Source organism: Macrobrachium nipponense, chromosome 17 (assembly GCF_015104395.2).
Source record: "Macrobrachium nipponense isolate FS-2020 chromosome 17, ASM1510439v2, whole genome shotgun sequence".
NCBI lineage: Eukaryota > Metazoa > Arthropoda > Malacostraca > Decapoda > Palaemonidae > Macrobrachium > Macrobrachium nipponense.
In genome coordinates this window covers 76,483,492-76,501,193 of record NC_087210.1, presented here as the reverse complement: position 1 = coordinate 76,501,193, position 17,702 = coordinate 76,483,492, and the positions used below count along the sequence as shown (strand labels likewise).

Genomic DNA, 17,702 nt, shown 5'->3' with positions numbered 1-17,702 from the left:
AACATCTCCAATATCTTCCACTGGTTGCCGTAGCTGTGTTTGTATTGTAGTTCTAAGATAAACTTATAACATTTATTCACCTCGAATTTATCCCGCATTCACAATCCGGTGGAATTCCAAATATTTTGTAGTTTGGTTCTCGACAATGAAGGGGAAATGTTATCTGAGTTTTAAAGGAGGAATTTGTCTCTCTTCTCAACTGTCTCCTTTAAGACAATTCTTGATGATTTGCAGTGATGAACATGGTTCGGTTTTCCCTCATTACTTTGCATACATACCATACAGGTTTTGTTGATCTAAATAAACTTTTAACTCCATATGCATCCTATTGCGGCTAATGGAATCTGTATTATTATTAGTAGTAGTAGTCTAGCCGTAAAATCAATATTTTTTTTTATTCCATTTTCCATCTTAGTCTCCCTTCCCCTTAGCGTCAACTTGTGGGTGGTGAATATTTTTCTCCAATAATTTTGATATTGATGTCTTTTCAGGCCTACGGACAAATTTAAAGCCTTTTTTTTCTGCCTTTGGAAGCCATATGCAGCAATAATGTCAGCTGAGAGTGGTTGCTTCATGTAATGTCGAAAAAATTTTAATATTCGTTCATCAGCAAAGACTCTGTAGAAGACTAGTTGTCATTACTGTTATTGTTGTTATTATCTACTGCCTTTTATAAATTATACAAACTTATTGCATCATAGTAATTCTTTTATTGAAGACTTATATACCTTCCATAACCTTTTAAACCCATCGGGTCCGTTTGAGAGAGCATTGTACCATCTGAGCTTAGAACTTATGGTATTTTAATTTAATACTATTAAACCAACTAAACTGAGTTAGTGGACTTAATAAGCCAGAAGTAAAATTTGGTTGGATATCTCGATTTTCAAATAGGATGCTTCCCATGGAAAATGAAATGCTTGCGAGGAAATCATATTCAAACAGTCGTAATATCTGTGAGAATTTGAGGACAAACTAATCATTTTTGACAGGCAAAATTCTAATTATATATTGATATTAATAATGCATCAAACGGAGCATGTCAGCGTGCTGACAAGCCCACTCAGCAGTTTCTTGCACAATCTATGATACAACTGGTTTATTTACAAATTTGTAAGAGATCTTTAATGAATATCCAAACATTGAGCAAAAATAACTAATAGCGTATGTCAAACTTTGAAAACTTATCCAAAATTCTTTTAACCATATTGTTATTTATCATATAACAAATAGGCAGGGATCCCAGTCGCTTTGTTGACAACATGGATGACCTGAGTTGCGCAGTTTGTTCCGATGTCTACGAGGTACGCACGAGGGATCCAGTGTCCCTGCCTAAATGTGGTCACACCTTCTGTCGACCCTGTCTCACCAGCCTGCAACATCAGTCGCTTCTGTTCAAGTGCCCCTCCTGCAGAACTCAGCATACTGGAGCAATCATTGCCAATTTGCCGCCTGTTTACGCCCTACTTAGCATTTTGGAAAAAGAGAAGCTGGACCGAGTAAGTTATTCTCTTATTATCAGTTGCAATTTCATAAATGTAACTTGAAGTAGCAGACAGTCATCTACAGTGAGTTGCTTTCAGAGCAACCTCGCAAATAGGACCTAACATTTCAGAATTCTTACTGTTTATATAATTGTTAATTCTACCTAAATTTATAAGGAGAAATGATAATTATCCTAGGCATAAAGCCGTTCTCTTTGTTGAACACTTTGAGTGCATCCATAGCTTTAATTATCTATATTTTTTGACAGGGTACTCTCAACATGTGCAAAACTCACGAAGATCCAATACGCCTTTGGTGTCGTCCTTGTTACGAGGAGCTATGCGGCCAGTGTTTGTTTGAGCGTCACATGACAGAGGGACACGATGTCGTCAAAACAGAAACAGCTGTCGACGAACTGAAGCAGAAGATTGAGGACCAGTTTGAGCAGCTCACCTTATCTATCAAGGAGGAGAAATGTCAGCTGGTACGAGAGCTTCACGACATAGCCCACCAGCTTGGCAAACTGTGCAGGAAGAGCCAAAAATTAGAAAATTATTCCAAAAGGACCGAGGCTACACTTCAGACTGCCCGAGCATCATACCAGCTCAAAGCTTTGGTTAAAAATCAGAGGCTATTGGATGAAATGATGAGAGATGTCAGCACGACGTCCGCCAGTCAAGAAGCCTTTCCTCAGGACGAAGCCCGTTCGCCCACCCCTCCTACAACCGCAACAGAAAATCACCACTTACAGGACGATTCTCATCCCATGGAAGATTCTCTACCCAAAGACGAAATTACGGCCATTGAGAAAATCTATTCAGAAAATGAACCCATTGAAGTGTACGATAATGATTTAGATTCCAACCGGGATAACGACCCGCAGGTTGTGAGTGAGACTTCGAAACCGACTGAAAACTCAACTTCAGACATTGCTTTGTGGCCGTTGACGTGTCACGCTCCAGGGGGCAAAGCTGATTGGCCGAAAATCAACTGGTATCGATTCCTTATGCAGGTAACATAAAACTGTCCAACTTTTTTGTTTACACACACATATACTATATTAGATTTCTGCAGTTTCTGTATGAGAAGACGCGATTTCGGGTAGGCAATATATGTAGGAAATATTAACAAATTCCAAATGTTTGTTAACTAAAAAATTACAATATGATTTGTAAAGATGCTAAAGTTGTCTAGTCACTGCTTATCTTTCATATGATCATAAACACAGAGTAACCCTTTAACTGACTGATCCACGTTATAGCTTCGTTGAAACCCATTGCACAATAGAGCAAAAATGTATGTCCATCTTATGAATTATCTCAAACAATCTGCAAGCGCATCATACTTTGAATAAAAATTGTAAAATACTGTTACAAACCTTTAAAGTTACGAAAGTTCCAGGTGTATAATAAGAGGAAAAACTAAGTCTCGCAAATCTTTTCATGAAGATTGTAATTAAAATTGCAATTCTTGTCATTCGATATCCAGATTTTTCTCTTTTTTATTAGAATTTTAAGAAACATTCAAGAAGATATTTATTGAACGGTCCTCCACAGAACAAACAAATACGAAGTGCTGATTCATTCGAAAATTTTTCTTAACAGGGGTTGCTTTTTTTATGAGAATTATCACTATCCTCTTACACACTGAGCTCCTTGGGTAGTATTTTTCTTTAAATGAAATTTATGACATTCCATTGTTTTCTGGAGTTCCTTGTAATGATGGCACGCTGTAAGAAATCAAAAATCGCCAAGGGCCTGATTACCTAGAGCGGTTTTGCAAATCAACTCATTGCAACATTTATTAAAGCAGAAGTCCTCAGTTACATTAAAGCAAGCTTAACCCATTACTGGGCGGTAGCGTGATATTCTCACCACGTACTTATAAAAAAAAAAAGTAAAAAAAAAAAAAAAAAGTGATCTGACCACCAGCTTACTTGGGACGTGTGCACGATTTTCCCCCAGACGCATAAGTTGTAAAGATTATATTCCTAACTTAACGTAAAGTGGTCTTTGTAATAAATTCTCATAATCAGTACTACTCATACTAACAACAAGGATCAAATAAAAAGGACACAAATTAAACACGTTCATATATTCTCAGTTATAAGTGAAAACAAAATAATTGGTTTCACTTATAAAATCTACGGACAGATAGCGCGTTGTTTCACCAACAAAAAATATAACGTTAATAATTTATTAGATATATCCAAGGTCCTTTACATATACTCAGCATATTTAAAGGACCTTGAGATATATCATTTTTGTTCTGTACTGTTTAACATGCACATTATTTATTTCTTGCATTTTCATTCTAATAAATAAGCTATAAATATCCTAACCTGAAATTCCTGTACCTTTTACTCAATGCAAAATACCCTTTCCAGACCTTTCTTACACCTTCCCCCAGTAGATGAAGAAGAGGAACAACAAAGTTTAGTGTGTAGGCTTACTCCTCGAGTAAGCAAAAGTAGTTTGTCCTTGGGTATAGATATATTACGCAAGATTTATTGGTATGAGGGCCATTGATCAGTTAGGTTCTCATAGACTCATCTTTTTCATTACGTTAAGATGACAGTATTTTTCAGCTGAAAGACCACAATTATTTTAATGTTGCCGAGATTTGCTCTTTAATGAGAATTATATTAAAGCACGCAATTTACAATTAGTTACATTTTTGTCCTATGTCAGTCTCTACTGCTCATATATCTCAAGTATCCTGATATTCCAGTCCAACCCTTCATGTATTCCTTTTCACTCACTTCCCAGCATTTGGCAAAATTCAATTAAACCTCTTACTGTCAAACTTAACAAGTATTGAAGGGTATCTGTATCATTAAGCCTTCGTGGCGTATTGCTGTCGTTGAAGGTCCCAGCAGTGCAGCTGCTAGTACCCCCAGAAAACCCGCAAGTGTACCTCAAACTGAGTGCAAACGGCAAGGACCTAGGATGCCTTCAAATACGACTCTGGGGTCATCTACGCCGCGCGCAAAACTTCCTGGCTCTTTGCTTGGGAACCCTTGGTCCCTCCTACAAAGGCTCGAAGTTTTCCCACGTAGCCAAGAGGGGTGAGCCGGGCGAACGCCTCATCGGCGGTCTCTACGAAACTGAGGGTGGGTACACTGGGTACCAAGTCATTGAAGGTCTAGAGTGGAGAGGAGAATACTCCGGTCCGATGAGGGCAGGTGTCATTGGCGGTTCCAGAGGACGACAACCCAGGTACAACTCTTGTTTTTGCATTAGCACAAGGGATTACCCCAACGCAAAGTATTATTGTCCTTTCGGTGAAATAGTCTCCGGGCTGGAGGTTGCCCAAGAGGCGGTTAAATACGATCCGGTCAGTGACGTCACCATAACAGACACAGGGCTCGTTCTTCCAAAGCATTATCTTTGATAGGTTGCTTCCATGATGATTAGTACTACTGAGCAGCAAAGTGCAGCGCAAACAGTTAACTTATCTTAGTTCACTGAATATACGCAGGCAAAGAGAACACCATATTTCAGTAGAAACTCGATACTATATATTTCAAGAATCCTGAAGAAGTAGTTACTTTATATAGAAAAGATAACAAGAAAGCTCCAAGAGTAAGGGACAAATTGGCTGTAAATCCTCCACATCTTTTTAAAAATGTGCTTAGAAATCTCACTCACAAGATTAGTTGCGGTGATGCATTAATTAGATAATGTAGATCAGACACTAAAATTAAGGTGAGCTGGTAGTACACATTAGAGATAGCCGTATGGGTGTCGTCTGGAACATACAAGACTAAAATATTTAACTTTGAATTGTCTGTTTTGTCACACATATATTTTCGTCATTTCCATTTTTCACTATTCTGTACATGGAACGCCAGCGTAAATAGCATTTCTTTGTTTTATCATATCGTCCAACGTGTTGGCGACAAATACACAGGATTGTACTCAAATAGTTAATTGTAATTTGCCTGTATGAATTCTCGTTTGTTTACATTCCATTTAATATCACACAAGAATTGAAAGTTGTGGTGATTCAATGCCTTCATAAAAAGTGTTTTCATTAGATTTCTTACCGGCGAGTTCTGCATTTCTTTTTATTTTCTGTATTATTTGGCCAAATGGGTTCTGGATTTTCTCGTTTCCGTTTACGAACTGGATATTGGTACGGCAGCCGTACCCCGATCGCGGTAGATATTAGTACGGAAGTGAATTGCGCATGCGCGAACCCTAGTTTACCGCCTCAGGAATATCAGTGACCACAAGAAAAATATCAACGGAACAGCATGAACCTTGGAATAATACCTTAGTTTTCGCCGAAAAACTGGTGTTTTCAGGCTTTAACGAGCTGATAAAAGCCATAGACATCTATGAAGACTCAAACTTTCAAAAATTGTATATACGTAGGTCACGAACGATCGAATCGGCTCTGAAAAGAACTCCGAAGAGGAGATTGAAAGAGGATTATATATAAATATATACACTACCATCGCACCTTTGATGACTTTCTCGGCCCTTTATTCTGCCCGACATCGGCAGTTGCAAAGGGCCGCCTTTATACACTTTACAATATTCTTTTAATTCACTTCATTGGGTATTGCAGCTGTCGGAGAAGACTATAGAATTTACTAGCTAGTGAAATGGCAAAATTAAACAAAATTTCAGCACTATTCCATTAAAATTGGGATAGTTTTGTTTTTATAGCACAAAAAAGCGGGCCAAAATTCACTAAAGCAAAAAAAAAAAAGGGGGGAGGGGACATTTTGCTAACTAAAAAAAGGGGGGGCAGATGTTAAAAAAGCGGTACTGTCCTGCCTAAAAGCCGAACTCTGGTCACATAATATTAAACTGGTAAACGGACACAGCTAACTGCCGTACCTACAGCAAGTCAAGAGCGCAAGACGGCACCACTGACAGAATCTGCCGTACCCCCACCACACTATGTTATTTGTACAGCAGGAAGTCTGAAATTGACGCATGCGCAATTCACTGCCGTACCAATATCTATCGCGATCGGGATACGGCTGCCGCACCAATATCCTATGCATTTAGTTTAACATAGCCTATGCCTTGTTATTTTGGTAATTTAGTTTGGTTTATGAACTCTCTCTACATTTAAGGTGGTTGGGCAGTAACATATATGTTGGATGCCTAGTCTAAATCATCAATGTACCTATCTGGTTGCTTTTCTTCATCGCTGCATCATTTCTTTGCGTCAGGTTTCCATTGTGTTTGAGTAACAGTTTTTCTTTGTATTTCAGTTCAATTGTAGGATACTATAAACCTTCTGCACAAATGTCTGATTGGCCTTTTTGATAGACATGTTTTGCTGATGATAATTAAGTTTGAGGTCAATGATATACTTGTCATATTAATCAAGTTCAAATCTGTAGTGGAGATTTCAACCACAGCCGATACCTTTAGTATGTTGCAACCACAAGTCTAAGGCTGAGAACTAGAAGGGCCAATGTCATAAAACCATGTTTTCAGAAAAAACGCATTTAAAATATTGCTTCCTTTATTAAAAATCAGGTAAGTACAGCAAACGAAAGCTTTTTTTTGGGGGGGTGATTGCTTAACTTATAACATCGGCCATTATAGCACTGAAACAGAGATAAATTTCTAGTTTAGTGACGGTCTTAACTACAGTCGGCCATTTTTTGACATTGGCCCTTTTAGTTCTCAAGCCCTAGAATTGTTGTTCTTCATCGTCAGAGCTATTATAATGTGACCATTTTTCGATTATATTTTGAGTAAAGATTGCAAAGTAATTGTATATATATATATATATATATATATATATATATATATATATATATATATATATATATATATATATATATATATATTATATACATATATACATACATACGTACAAACGAAGTTAAGGTTTTAATATATTTCTAAATCTATTTTATTCTCTTTCATAAAGAATAGTGTACTGTTTTAATGATGTGTAATTATGATTATCTGATAGTAATACAATAATTTTTAGTCTGTCATGCATTTGCCTTAAGTCTATAAAAATTCTTCAAAGTGAACACTTTCGTCAGATTGATTGTTGTTGTTTGTATTAGCCCTGGTTAATAAGTTATCAGAATAGATGAACCAGACTATCAAATCAAATATCTCTAATCCTCACATGACTCGTGCAATTATTATCAAATGCCATATGCCACTGGGCTAATTGTACTAGCTCTCAAAGGACTTGTACATGCCATTTATTATTCGTTCTTCTGATGAACATATTTTCTATGAAGTATTAACAGAGCTTCCAAGTGACCTGGATTTTCTGGGCGTGTAATGGCTAAAATCTGATCTGGATGGTTTTTTGTAAATGCACTTGAAAATTTTTTGGTTAGATTTTTGTCGTATCTGTCCATCTGCCTATAGTCTCTGATTATCATCAATTTGGTGAAAATTTCTCAATAATATATCACATATAATGTGGATGAAGCAGCTGCTTCTGTCACTGAAGATGTGAAAGGTAAGGTCAGGTATTGTACCACAGAATTGATTTACAAAATAAGACAATGTTCAGACAAATCTCATGGCTAATGGAATAATATTTCATATAAAAAAATAATAATATTCAAGACTCCTTAGTTTAGCTATAATCTCATGATCTAAAAAAAAAGTGTCATTGCTCCTAATTGGTAGCTCTGAATTAAAATAATACATACCTGTAATCTGCTATCCAAAAGTAAAGGATACTGAAGTCTTTACTGCAACAAGAAATCTGGCCCAGTTCCCTGTACCAAAGAGTTACTGAAAAACAATCGGTGTCATGTTCATTTTTGTAAATTTAGGTCCTATTGTGTTGATTATTTTAAAAGACATCACCATAACTTTACATACTTGAATTCTATTACTTGGAGGGGGATGATATTCAATTAGAGTTTTGTTTCAAAACCACCTTATGTCTTTACTTGGGATGGGATTTCAAGTTACATTTTGGGGGATGGGGTTTATGAAGTGGGTTCTTCCTACAAGTTATTAAAGGTTACAAAATAAGTTACATAATGGAACAATAAGAATCTGAATTAGTACTAACAGTACCTATAAAAAAAAAGGGGGGGGGGGACACCACAGTTACATAGAGCAGTCTGCCATAAAACAGGTGTCTGACAATCAAACTTCCCTTGCATTTGGAAATGTGTGGCATTCAAACTCCTTGGGGGGAAAAGGCTTGCCCTTTTTGTAATAATGAGTAGGAACAATGGAGTTGAAACACTAGGGTATGTATTTGTGATGTGGGAATACAGCAAGGAATGAAATTATATAAATGGGTTACAGTTAGAAGCTGAAAAGTCACTGCATATGAGGCCTACTCAAAGCCGTACTATACTAAGTACTCCCTCAAATTGTGCCTGGGTATAAGAATCACAGGTTTCATTAAGTGAAAGAAACAACTCGTAAAAACAGTAATACAGTATAATTTTAAGGACTTATAAACTTTCCATATCTAGCATAATAATGAAGCATATCAAACTATAAAATACATTTCTATACAAATATCACCATTCAAGATAATATGGACCAAAGAAAGAGTAGCTCATGTATTGTATTGTCATTTCCTCTACCAATGTGCAAATTCTTGGAAAAAACAAAAGAAATATATATATTACTTGGAAATGCATTTTCCCATAAGTCCTTACGTCATCCGTATTCTCTAAAGTAAAAACTGCATACAACTACAACTCACAATTTCTCCATAAAGAATCCACAGACAGATTTTTAACATAAATGTGGCGTTAGAGCACTCAGAAACAATGCATTGACTCAATCATTCACCTGCTTAGAAATACAAGTAATCATACACAATTCTTTACATAACATAATAATAAGTTTCATCAAGACTATTATTTATAGCATTATGATAAACATTAACAATGTTATTACCATCATCATGAAATAAATAACTACACTACCTAGTTTGCATCTCACACGCTCTCCTTGCTACAAGCTCTCATATCAAATCATAAGACATACTGTAACACTGTAAGTGTCACTGCAAATAAATTCTCAGGGCAGTGAGATCATTAATATTAATTGAGTACCATATACAACACCACAGCCTACATTTAATATTTTGGCCTGACATGGAAGAGAGCAAATTTACAGCAAATGTCTCAAAACTAATCAACAGATCTGATTGTAGCAGCTCTCTAGATACCTATGGTGTTAAATGCATTCATTGAGGAAAATTTATTAGCCCAGATAATTCATAATTTATTCAACCCTTCCCTATTGTGGAACTACATACTACAATAGTAAATATAACATTATGCTTTGTAAGTGAAGTGTATTACTTTAAAAATACAGATTTATAAAATAAAATATATAAAAAAAATGCTCAATAATGACCCAAAGGACTAGTTGTTCCTCTCTATCACTTTCCTTTAACAGCTAACTTTGTGAATGACATTTATTAAAAAAGGAAAGAATAAATGCAAAGCCATTGGTAGGCTTTTGAAAAATAAAGGTCTCCTCTGTCTTTTGATTTCAACTAGTCTAGTTCTAAATCAATGGTTAAAATGCCTACCGGCAAAAACAAATAATCAATCATAAAAGTAATTTACAAGGATCAAAATCTATTCTGAATAATTGTAAACATATCTAAACACACCTGAGGTAAAAAGTGACCATTATAAAATAAAGAAATGCTTGATCTTTAGGACAATTTCATCCTAGATGTTAAACTAGTTGTTTCAAAAGCAAAAGGCTCAATTTTTACACAATAAATTATGCCTCAAGTCAGGTTCCTGAATACTTCAACTATCCAAAATTTCTAAATAAAATGCCACGAAAATATGATGAATGTATGCTATGGAAACATTCAGGGCTCTTAGATGACATGAAAACTAATTCAAACCATATCTTACCCTACAACTGGCAGCAACCAAAGGGTTCACACTCACTTCAAGGTATTTTCTGTATGTACAAACAATCCATATCAATATGAAGGTTACAAGACAATATAATTAAAAGAAGATCTGGATAGCATCTGCAGGATTCTGTTCAACTGGACAGTATGGGCATTTTAGCCTGAAAAGAAAAAATTTAAAATACAAAAACCATAACTTCAAGGAATATGAATGGGTAGCAATGGTAACTACTGACTTATTGCACGTGTATGAAAGTGAAGCAAAAGACAACCCAAATACGAAAGATTTACAACTGCCTCTACTTAAAAAAGAAAAGATATCCTTAAAATGTGTCCATTACATGATCGAAATACTACATAGTTCCATTACGTCTAGAGAAAGCTAATTTCTCTAACAAATATAAATAAATAAAAGCTTATCCTTACTCATGATGCATTAAGCTGTCAAAGTATATCCTGTAATCTTCAATTTTGGTACCTGAGCAGGCAATTATGATATGCTTTTGAAATATGACGTTTTTATGATAAAACAAAGTTTTATGTATAATTAACTGGCAGGTATATATATAGCTATATTCTCCGTCGCACTGGCAGAAATTTTCAAAACTCGCGGCAACCACTAGTTTACCGGTAGTTCAGGTGATCACCACCCTGCTCCCGTGGCGCTGGCGCTTGACACCATTCCCATTTTCATCAGATTTTCTCTGAACCCTGTCTCCTGAGGGGAGGAGGGTGGGAATATCATTATATATACCTGCCAGGTAAGTATACATAAAACTTTGTTTTATCATAAAAACGTCATTTTTATGCGTGACACTTACCTGGCAGGTATATATATAGCTGATTGACACATTTGGAGGTGGGTCAAAGACAGCAACATCTTTGGAGTTGAAAAATAATAAAAAATAATAAATATTATTCTACTCCTTGGTTCCTTACCTGCTAAGGTAGCTGACTTCATAGTTCCTGCCTCTGAGCCTGCTTTACCTTAGTAGCTCTCAACTAGGACGTGACCTATTTGTTAAAGAAGCTCTACAAGGATCTGACAACTGGATGTGACCAATGTGTTGACAGAAACCCTAGCCCTCTCTTACCACGGGCATTCATGCTAGGACTTATTAGACCACCTGAACCAAACGCACACACAAACACTAACAACCTAACCTCATAGACTGAAGAGGATATATATATACCCTCTCAGACAACCATAAAAACACTATAACCTAATTAAAAACTCCCTAGCATGTTAGTAGGTTATGGGGTGGAAACTCCTTTGCCCAATACTACACTTGAGGACACATATGGGCCCAACGTTTGACAGTTGTCAAAAGTTGTCTTGACGTCTCTTAGATAATGGGAGACAAAAACTGAATTGGTCCTCCAAAACGTCATCTCTATTATATCTTTGAGGGCCATATTTTTCTTGAACGCCAAGGACGTAGCTACCGCTCTAACTTCGTGCGCCTTGACTTTAAGTAGACCGAAGTTTTCCTCTTGGCAAAGCATATGTGCTTCTTTAATTAGTTCCCTTAGAAAGAAAGTGATAGCATTTTTTGTCATGGGTCTACTTGGCTCTTTTACTGAACACCAAAGGGATCCTGATGTTCCTCTAATACCTTTGGTTCTTTCCACATAATGACGTTAAGCCCTTATTAGACAAAGAACCACTTCCTGTTCCTGACCTACAAGGTCGGAAAGACCCATAATTTCAAAGGACCTTCGCCACGGATTAGATGAGTTTTCATTTTTGGCCAAGAAGTCTTCCTGGAAAGTGCACACTGCCTTGTTGTGTTTCCAGCCTATTTCTTTATTGATAGCCTGAAGTTCGCTAATTCTTTTAGCCGTAGCTAAGGCCACTAGAAAGATGGTCTTCTTCGAGACATCTCTGAAAGATGCATTTCTTAGAGGCTCGAACTTATTAGTGCCTAAAAACTTCAGGACAATATCTAAATTCTAAGAAGGGGCTCTGCATTGACGCTCCTTCTTTGTCTCAAAAGACCTGAGGAGGTCTCTAAGATCCAAGTTATTGGAAATATCTAAGCCTCTGTGTCTAAACACAGCGGCCAGCATACTCCTGTACCCCTTGATAGTCTGATTTGACAAACCTACTTCCTTCTTCAAGTACAGGAGGAAGTCTGCAATTTGGGTCACAGAGGTACTGGATGAAGAAACCTTCTGCTTTTTGCACCACTTACGGAAGGTCTCCCACTTCGACTGATACACCTTGATTGTTGAGGATCTTCGAGCTCTAGCAACTGCTTTGGCCGCTTCTCTAGAAAACCCCCTTGCTCTGACAAGTCTTTCGATAGTCTGAACGCAGTCAGACCCAGAGCGAGTGTGTTCTTGTGATACCTGTCGAAGTGAGGTTGTTTGAGTAAATCTACTCTTGTGGGCAGTGTTGTTGGTGTGTCCACTGTCCATTCCAGTACCTCTGTGAACCAATTTTGGGCCGGCCAGTAGGGGGCAATGAGAGTGAGTCTTGTCCCGAAACTCTCCCTGAATTTTTTCATGACCTTTCCTACTATCTTGAACGGAGGAAAGGCGTAAGCATCCAGACCCGTCCAATCTAACAGGAAGGCCTCCACTGCGACTGCTTGAAGGTCTGGGACTGGAGAGCAGTAGATTGGTAGTCTCTTCGTCGTTGCAGTCGCAAAGAGGTCCACTACTGGATGGCCCCAGAGTTTCCACAGGCTCTGGCATACCTCTTGATGTAGCATCCACTCTGTCGGAAGTAGTTGCCCTTCCCTGCTCAGCAGGTCCGCTCTGACGTTCTTCTCCACTTGAATGAACCTGGTGAGCAGGGTGACGTTCTCTTTCTCTGCCCAAAGAAACACCCGACTTCGAAGCCAACTTGGCTGGAGGGAAGCAAAAAGAAGTCTTACCTGCTTCCCTCTTCTCCTTCAACCAAGCATTAACCCGATGAAGAGCTTTCTTTGCGGTGATGGAGAGTGTCATCTTCAAGAAGGAGGACTTCTTGGGGGTTTTGGTCCTCGTGAACTGCGAAAGGGGGGGACAGCGGTGCTGAAGGTTGAAACTCCCTCTCGAACAGAGACAGGAGGCAAGTAGTCAGTCTCTTATACATAGTCCGAAGAAGGAGCTTCAGCATTTCTCTCTTCTTCAGAAATAAAGTCTTCTACGTCCTCTTCAGCTGAAGAAATATCTTGGATACCCAAGTCCTGCTCCATATTACAAGCAGAATCCACCTCCTAACTTGTTTGCTTGAATGAGACTGAGGGATCGCGTCCTTGCAAAGAGCGTCCCGGTCTGGTCGAGAGGAGGACGGATCAAAGTCCTGCCGTCTGCGTCTTGTGTCCAAATTGTGAGTTGCGTCCATCCTACATTCTTCTAGTTTCCTCTTGCGTCCTGCGTCCTGAGCTGTTGAGCGGTCGTCTATCTTCGACGGAAACCTGCGTCCTGTTTCCCAAGACTTCGAAGGGCGAGAGGAAGGAGGCAAAATCTTGTCCTGCGTCCTCTTGGAGGACTTGACGGGAAGAAACTCGTCTTTATGTCTGGCGGAAGCCTGATGGGGTGTTTCCCAAGACTTGACAAGATCAGCCAACTTAGTTTGCATCTCCCTCAAAAAGTCCTTAGTAGGATCCGCTTCCTGACGGATCGAACAAGGAGGAGGAGACCGAAGACGAGAAGAGCTGGGACACGGAGGGGAGCAGTCCTGAGGTCTAAGAGACGGAGAGGAGAAAGGGGAGCGAGCACAAAACGAAGGAGAAATGCCGCCAAGCGAACGTCCTGCGTCCTCTCTCGAAAAATATGTTCTCTTCCTCTTGATGGGGATTGCGTCCTCATCCGAACTGGACGAAAAAATCTCGGGACTACTCCATCCTTCTTGAGTGTAGCAAAGTTCATCTTGAGACGGGGATGGTCTCCATGTCCTCTTGAGGGGACGCGATTCTTCCAAATAGCGGCGTTTCCTGCATGACGCAGAGCTATCGGAGGAGGACAAACACTTCCCAGTAACGCCTTTTCTATGGCGTACTGCTGCAACCTGGGACGCAACAACAGGACTGCCTGAAGGGACGACTGACCGTGTGAAAACCCCTCTCGCCTCCCTTCGACTGTCGACTTTCCTTCTCCCTTGGGTCTGGGAGCTTGGAAGCGGTCTAGGTCTAGGAGCACGAGAAAAACGGTTAGCCACCCCCTCTACAACACTGTCACTAACATCAAACACACCCACTATATCAGTTAATCGCTGAATCTGATCGCCCATCGAAGCAAGGGCAGCAAACACTTTCACATATTGCGAATCCTTTGTCTCCTCAGATACAGCAGCGGGTGCAGGAGAAACCTGGGGAGAAGGAGCTACAGGTTCTACTTGGGAAGGAACTGGAGAAGAAACAGTAATATGATATTGTTATGATACAATAAAGTTTCATACATACTTACCTGGCAGATATATACTTAGCTATAGACTCCGTCGTCCCCAACAGAAATTCGAATTTCGCGGCACACGCTACAGGTAGGTCAGTAGATCTACTGGCCTGCCGCTGGGTGGCAGGAATAGGAACTATTACCTTCTAAGGACAGATTTTCTCTTCCACCTGTCTCCTGCGGGGAGGCTGGGTGGGCCATAATCGTATATATCTGCCAGGTAAGTATGTATGAAACTTTATTGTATCATAACAATATCATTTTCATACATTCAACTTACCTGTCAGATATATACTTAGCTGATTGGCACCCCTCGGTGGAGGGCAAGAGACAGCTATTTACTGATTAGACAGGTAAACAACATACGTTGTAGGTAATAAATAAATAAAACCTTGGTTCCTATGTGTTTCGACGAAGGGTCGACTTCCTAGCTATTGCTAGTAGTCTGCTTCGTCTCAAGAGCCTCAGCGAGGATGTGACCTATGGCTAAGAGTTCTTGTAGATCTGTCAATGGGGTCTTATCCACTTACTTGACAGAATTTAGTGGGCATTTGTCAATGGGGTCTTATCCACTTACATGACAACACACCTATGCCTACTGTACTGGCATAATTACGGAGCACAACACCGATCCCAATCACCTGATCCTAACACAAGGGTTTGTGCTTAATTTGAAAAGAGCTATCCCCAAACTCATTTCAAATAACCCAAAGAAAATAGTATACTTATGTTAAAATATGTTATTGTTATTATACAATTAAGTTTGTTCATACTTACCTGGCAGATATATATATAGCTGTATTTTCTGAAGTCCGACAGAATTTCAAAACTCGCGGCACACGCAGTGGGCGGCCAGGTGGTAGTACCCATTCCCGCCGCTGGGAGGCAGATATCAGGAACCATTCCCATTTTCTATTCATATTTATTAATGCCACTGTCTCCTGAGGGGAGGAGGGCGGGCAATTTAATTATATATATCTGCCAGGTAAGTATGAACAAACTTAATTGTATAATAACAATAACATTTTGTTCATGCCACTTACCTGACAGATATATATATAGCTGAATCCCACCTTCGGATGGTGGGAAGAGACAGAATAGGATTTTTTAGGAAACTTAAATTAAGTAGATGATATACATCTTGGTTCCTCACCTGTTTGCAAAGTAGACTATGTGATTACTGTCACTTAAGGCTGCTTTTGCTTAAATCAGAGTTGCCAGCCAGGTGGAGACCTGTAGTGCTGGTGCGCTCTGGATGATCTGTCAACGGGTACGAGACCTCAACGTGACAAGACCATCGAGGCCATACATATGAGGGCAACGAAGCAACTGACCACCACCTGACCAACTATACAAAAAAAAAAACCCTTAAAACTAACTAAAGGATGGGAGATCTTCACATAAGACTCACCACAACCTAAAAACACAACAACAAAACTAACCTAATCCTAACTAAGGGATAGGGAAAGAGCTACTTCCGGACCCCAAGACTGTGTCCGCAGAAACGTATGGCCCCAGTGAATTACAATCGTCATAAATCGTTCTCACATCCCTTAGGTAATGTGAGGCGAAGACTGAGTTACTCCTCCAAAAGGTGCAATCAAGAATGTCCTTGATTGACATGTTCTTTTGGAAGGCAAGAGAGTAGCGACAGCTCGAACTTCGTGCGCTTTCACTCGTAAGAGGCTCAAATCAGTCTTCTGGAAAGATGAATGAGCCTCCTTAATGACGTCCCTTAGAAAGAAAGCAACAGCATTCTTCGATAAAGGTAACTCTGGTCTCTTCACAGAGCACCAGAGATTACCTGAGGGACCTCTTACCTCTTTTGTTCTATGTACATAGAACTTGAGAGCCCTGACCGGGCACAGGACTCTCTCTGGTTCTTGGCCCACCAGACTTGACATACCCTTGATCTCGAAAGTTTTCGGCCAAGGATTCGAAGGATTTTCATTCTTCGCCAAGAAAGTTGGGTTCAACGAGCAGACAGCATTGTCTCCTTTGAATCCCATTAAATTACTAAACGCTTGAATCTCACTAACTCTCTTAGCCGTCGCAAGAGAAGTTAGGAAAAGAGCCTTCCTTGTCAAGTTTCGAAGAGACGCTGCCTGAAGCGGTTCGAAAGGACTTGACATAAGGAACTTAAGGACCACGTCAAGGTTCCATGACGGAGGTCTCATTTGAGGAACCTTCGAAGTCTCGAAAGATTTTAAAAGGTCATGAATGTCCTTGTTGTCAGAAAGGTCAAGGCCTCTGTGCCTAAAAACCGCTGACAACATGCTTTTATATCCCTTGATGGTAGGACCGCTAATTTCTGCACATTCCTGAGAAAGAGCAGAAAATCAGCTATCTGGTTCACAGAGGTCGAGGAAGAGGAAACTCCCTCCTTTTTACACCATGCCCTGAAGGAAGCCCACTTCGATTGGTAAACAGCTCTTGTGGAAGCACGTCTTGCATGTGCGATTGCTCTCGCAGCTGCTTTCGAAAAACCTCTCGCTCTGGCCAACTTTTCGATAGTCTGAACGCAGTCAGACCCAGAGCGGAGAGGTTTTGGTGAAACCTTTCGAAGTGAGGCTGTTTGAGTAGATCTTTCCTCCAGGGCAATGTCCTTGGAAAGTCTACAAGGAAAGACATGACCTCTGTGAACCATTCTCTCGCTGGCCACATCAGAGCGATCAGGGTCAACCTCGTCCCTTCTGAGGCCGCAAACTTCCTCATGACTTCCCCCAAAATCTTGAATGGTGGGAAGGCGTACAGGTCTAGACCCGTCCAATTCCAAAGCAACGCGTCTACCGCGATCGCTTCTGGATCCAGGACCGGGGAGCAATAAAGAGGAAGTCTCTTGGTCCTTGACGTCGCGAATAAGTCGACCAGCGGACGTCCCCACAACGTCCAAAGGTCTCGACACACGTCTTCGTTCAAGGTCCATTCCATCGGTAGGATTTGTTCCCGACGACTGAGAAGATCTGCCCTGACGT

General features: G+C 39.7%; 2 protein-coding genes across 2 annotated transcripts in view; one reads left to right on the top strand and one right to left on the bottom strand.

Moving 5' to 3' along the window:
- The window catches only part of LOC135196343 (E3 ubiquitin-protein ligase TRIM39-like), an 8,262-nt gene extending 1,047 nt beyond the window's left edge, over window positions 1-7,215 (top strand). Inside the window, exons 2-4 of the mRNA XM_064223102.1 lie at window positions 1,234-1,499; window positions 1,754-2,497; window positions 4,354-7,215. Of these exons, the coding sequence (XP_064079172.1) occupies window positions 1,263-1,499; window positions 1,754-2,497; window positions 4,354-4,878 (1,506 nt within the window). The 5' untranslated portion in view covers window positions 1,234-1,262 and the 3' untranslated portion in view covers window positions 4,879-7,215. The remainder of the gene's footprint in view (window positions 1-1,233; window positions 1,500-1,753; window positions 2,498-4,353) is intronic.
- Window positions 7,216-8,873: 1,658 nt separating this feature from the next.
- The window catches only part of LOC135196342 (E3 ubiquitin-protein ligase RMND5A-like), a gene marked incomplete at its 5' end in the record, with an annotated part of 44,801 nt that continues 35,972 nt past the window's right edge, over window positions 8,874-17,702 (bottom strand). The window contains 1 exon segment of the mRNA XM_064223101.1: window positions 8,874-10,505. Coding sequence (XP_064079171.1) covers window positions 10,442-10,505 — 64 coding nt within the window.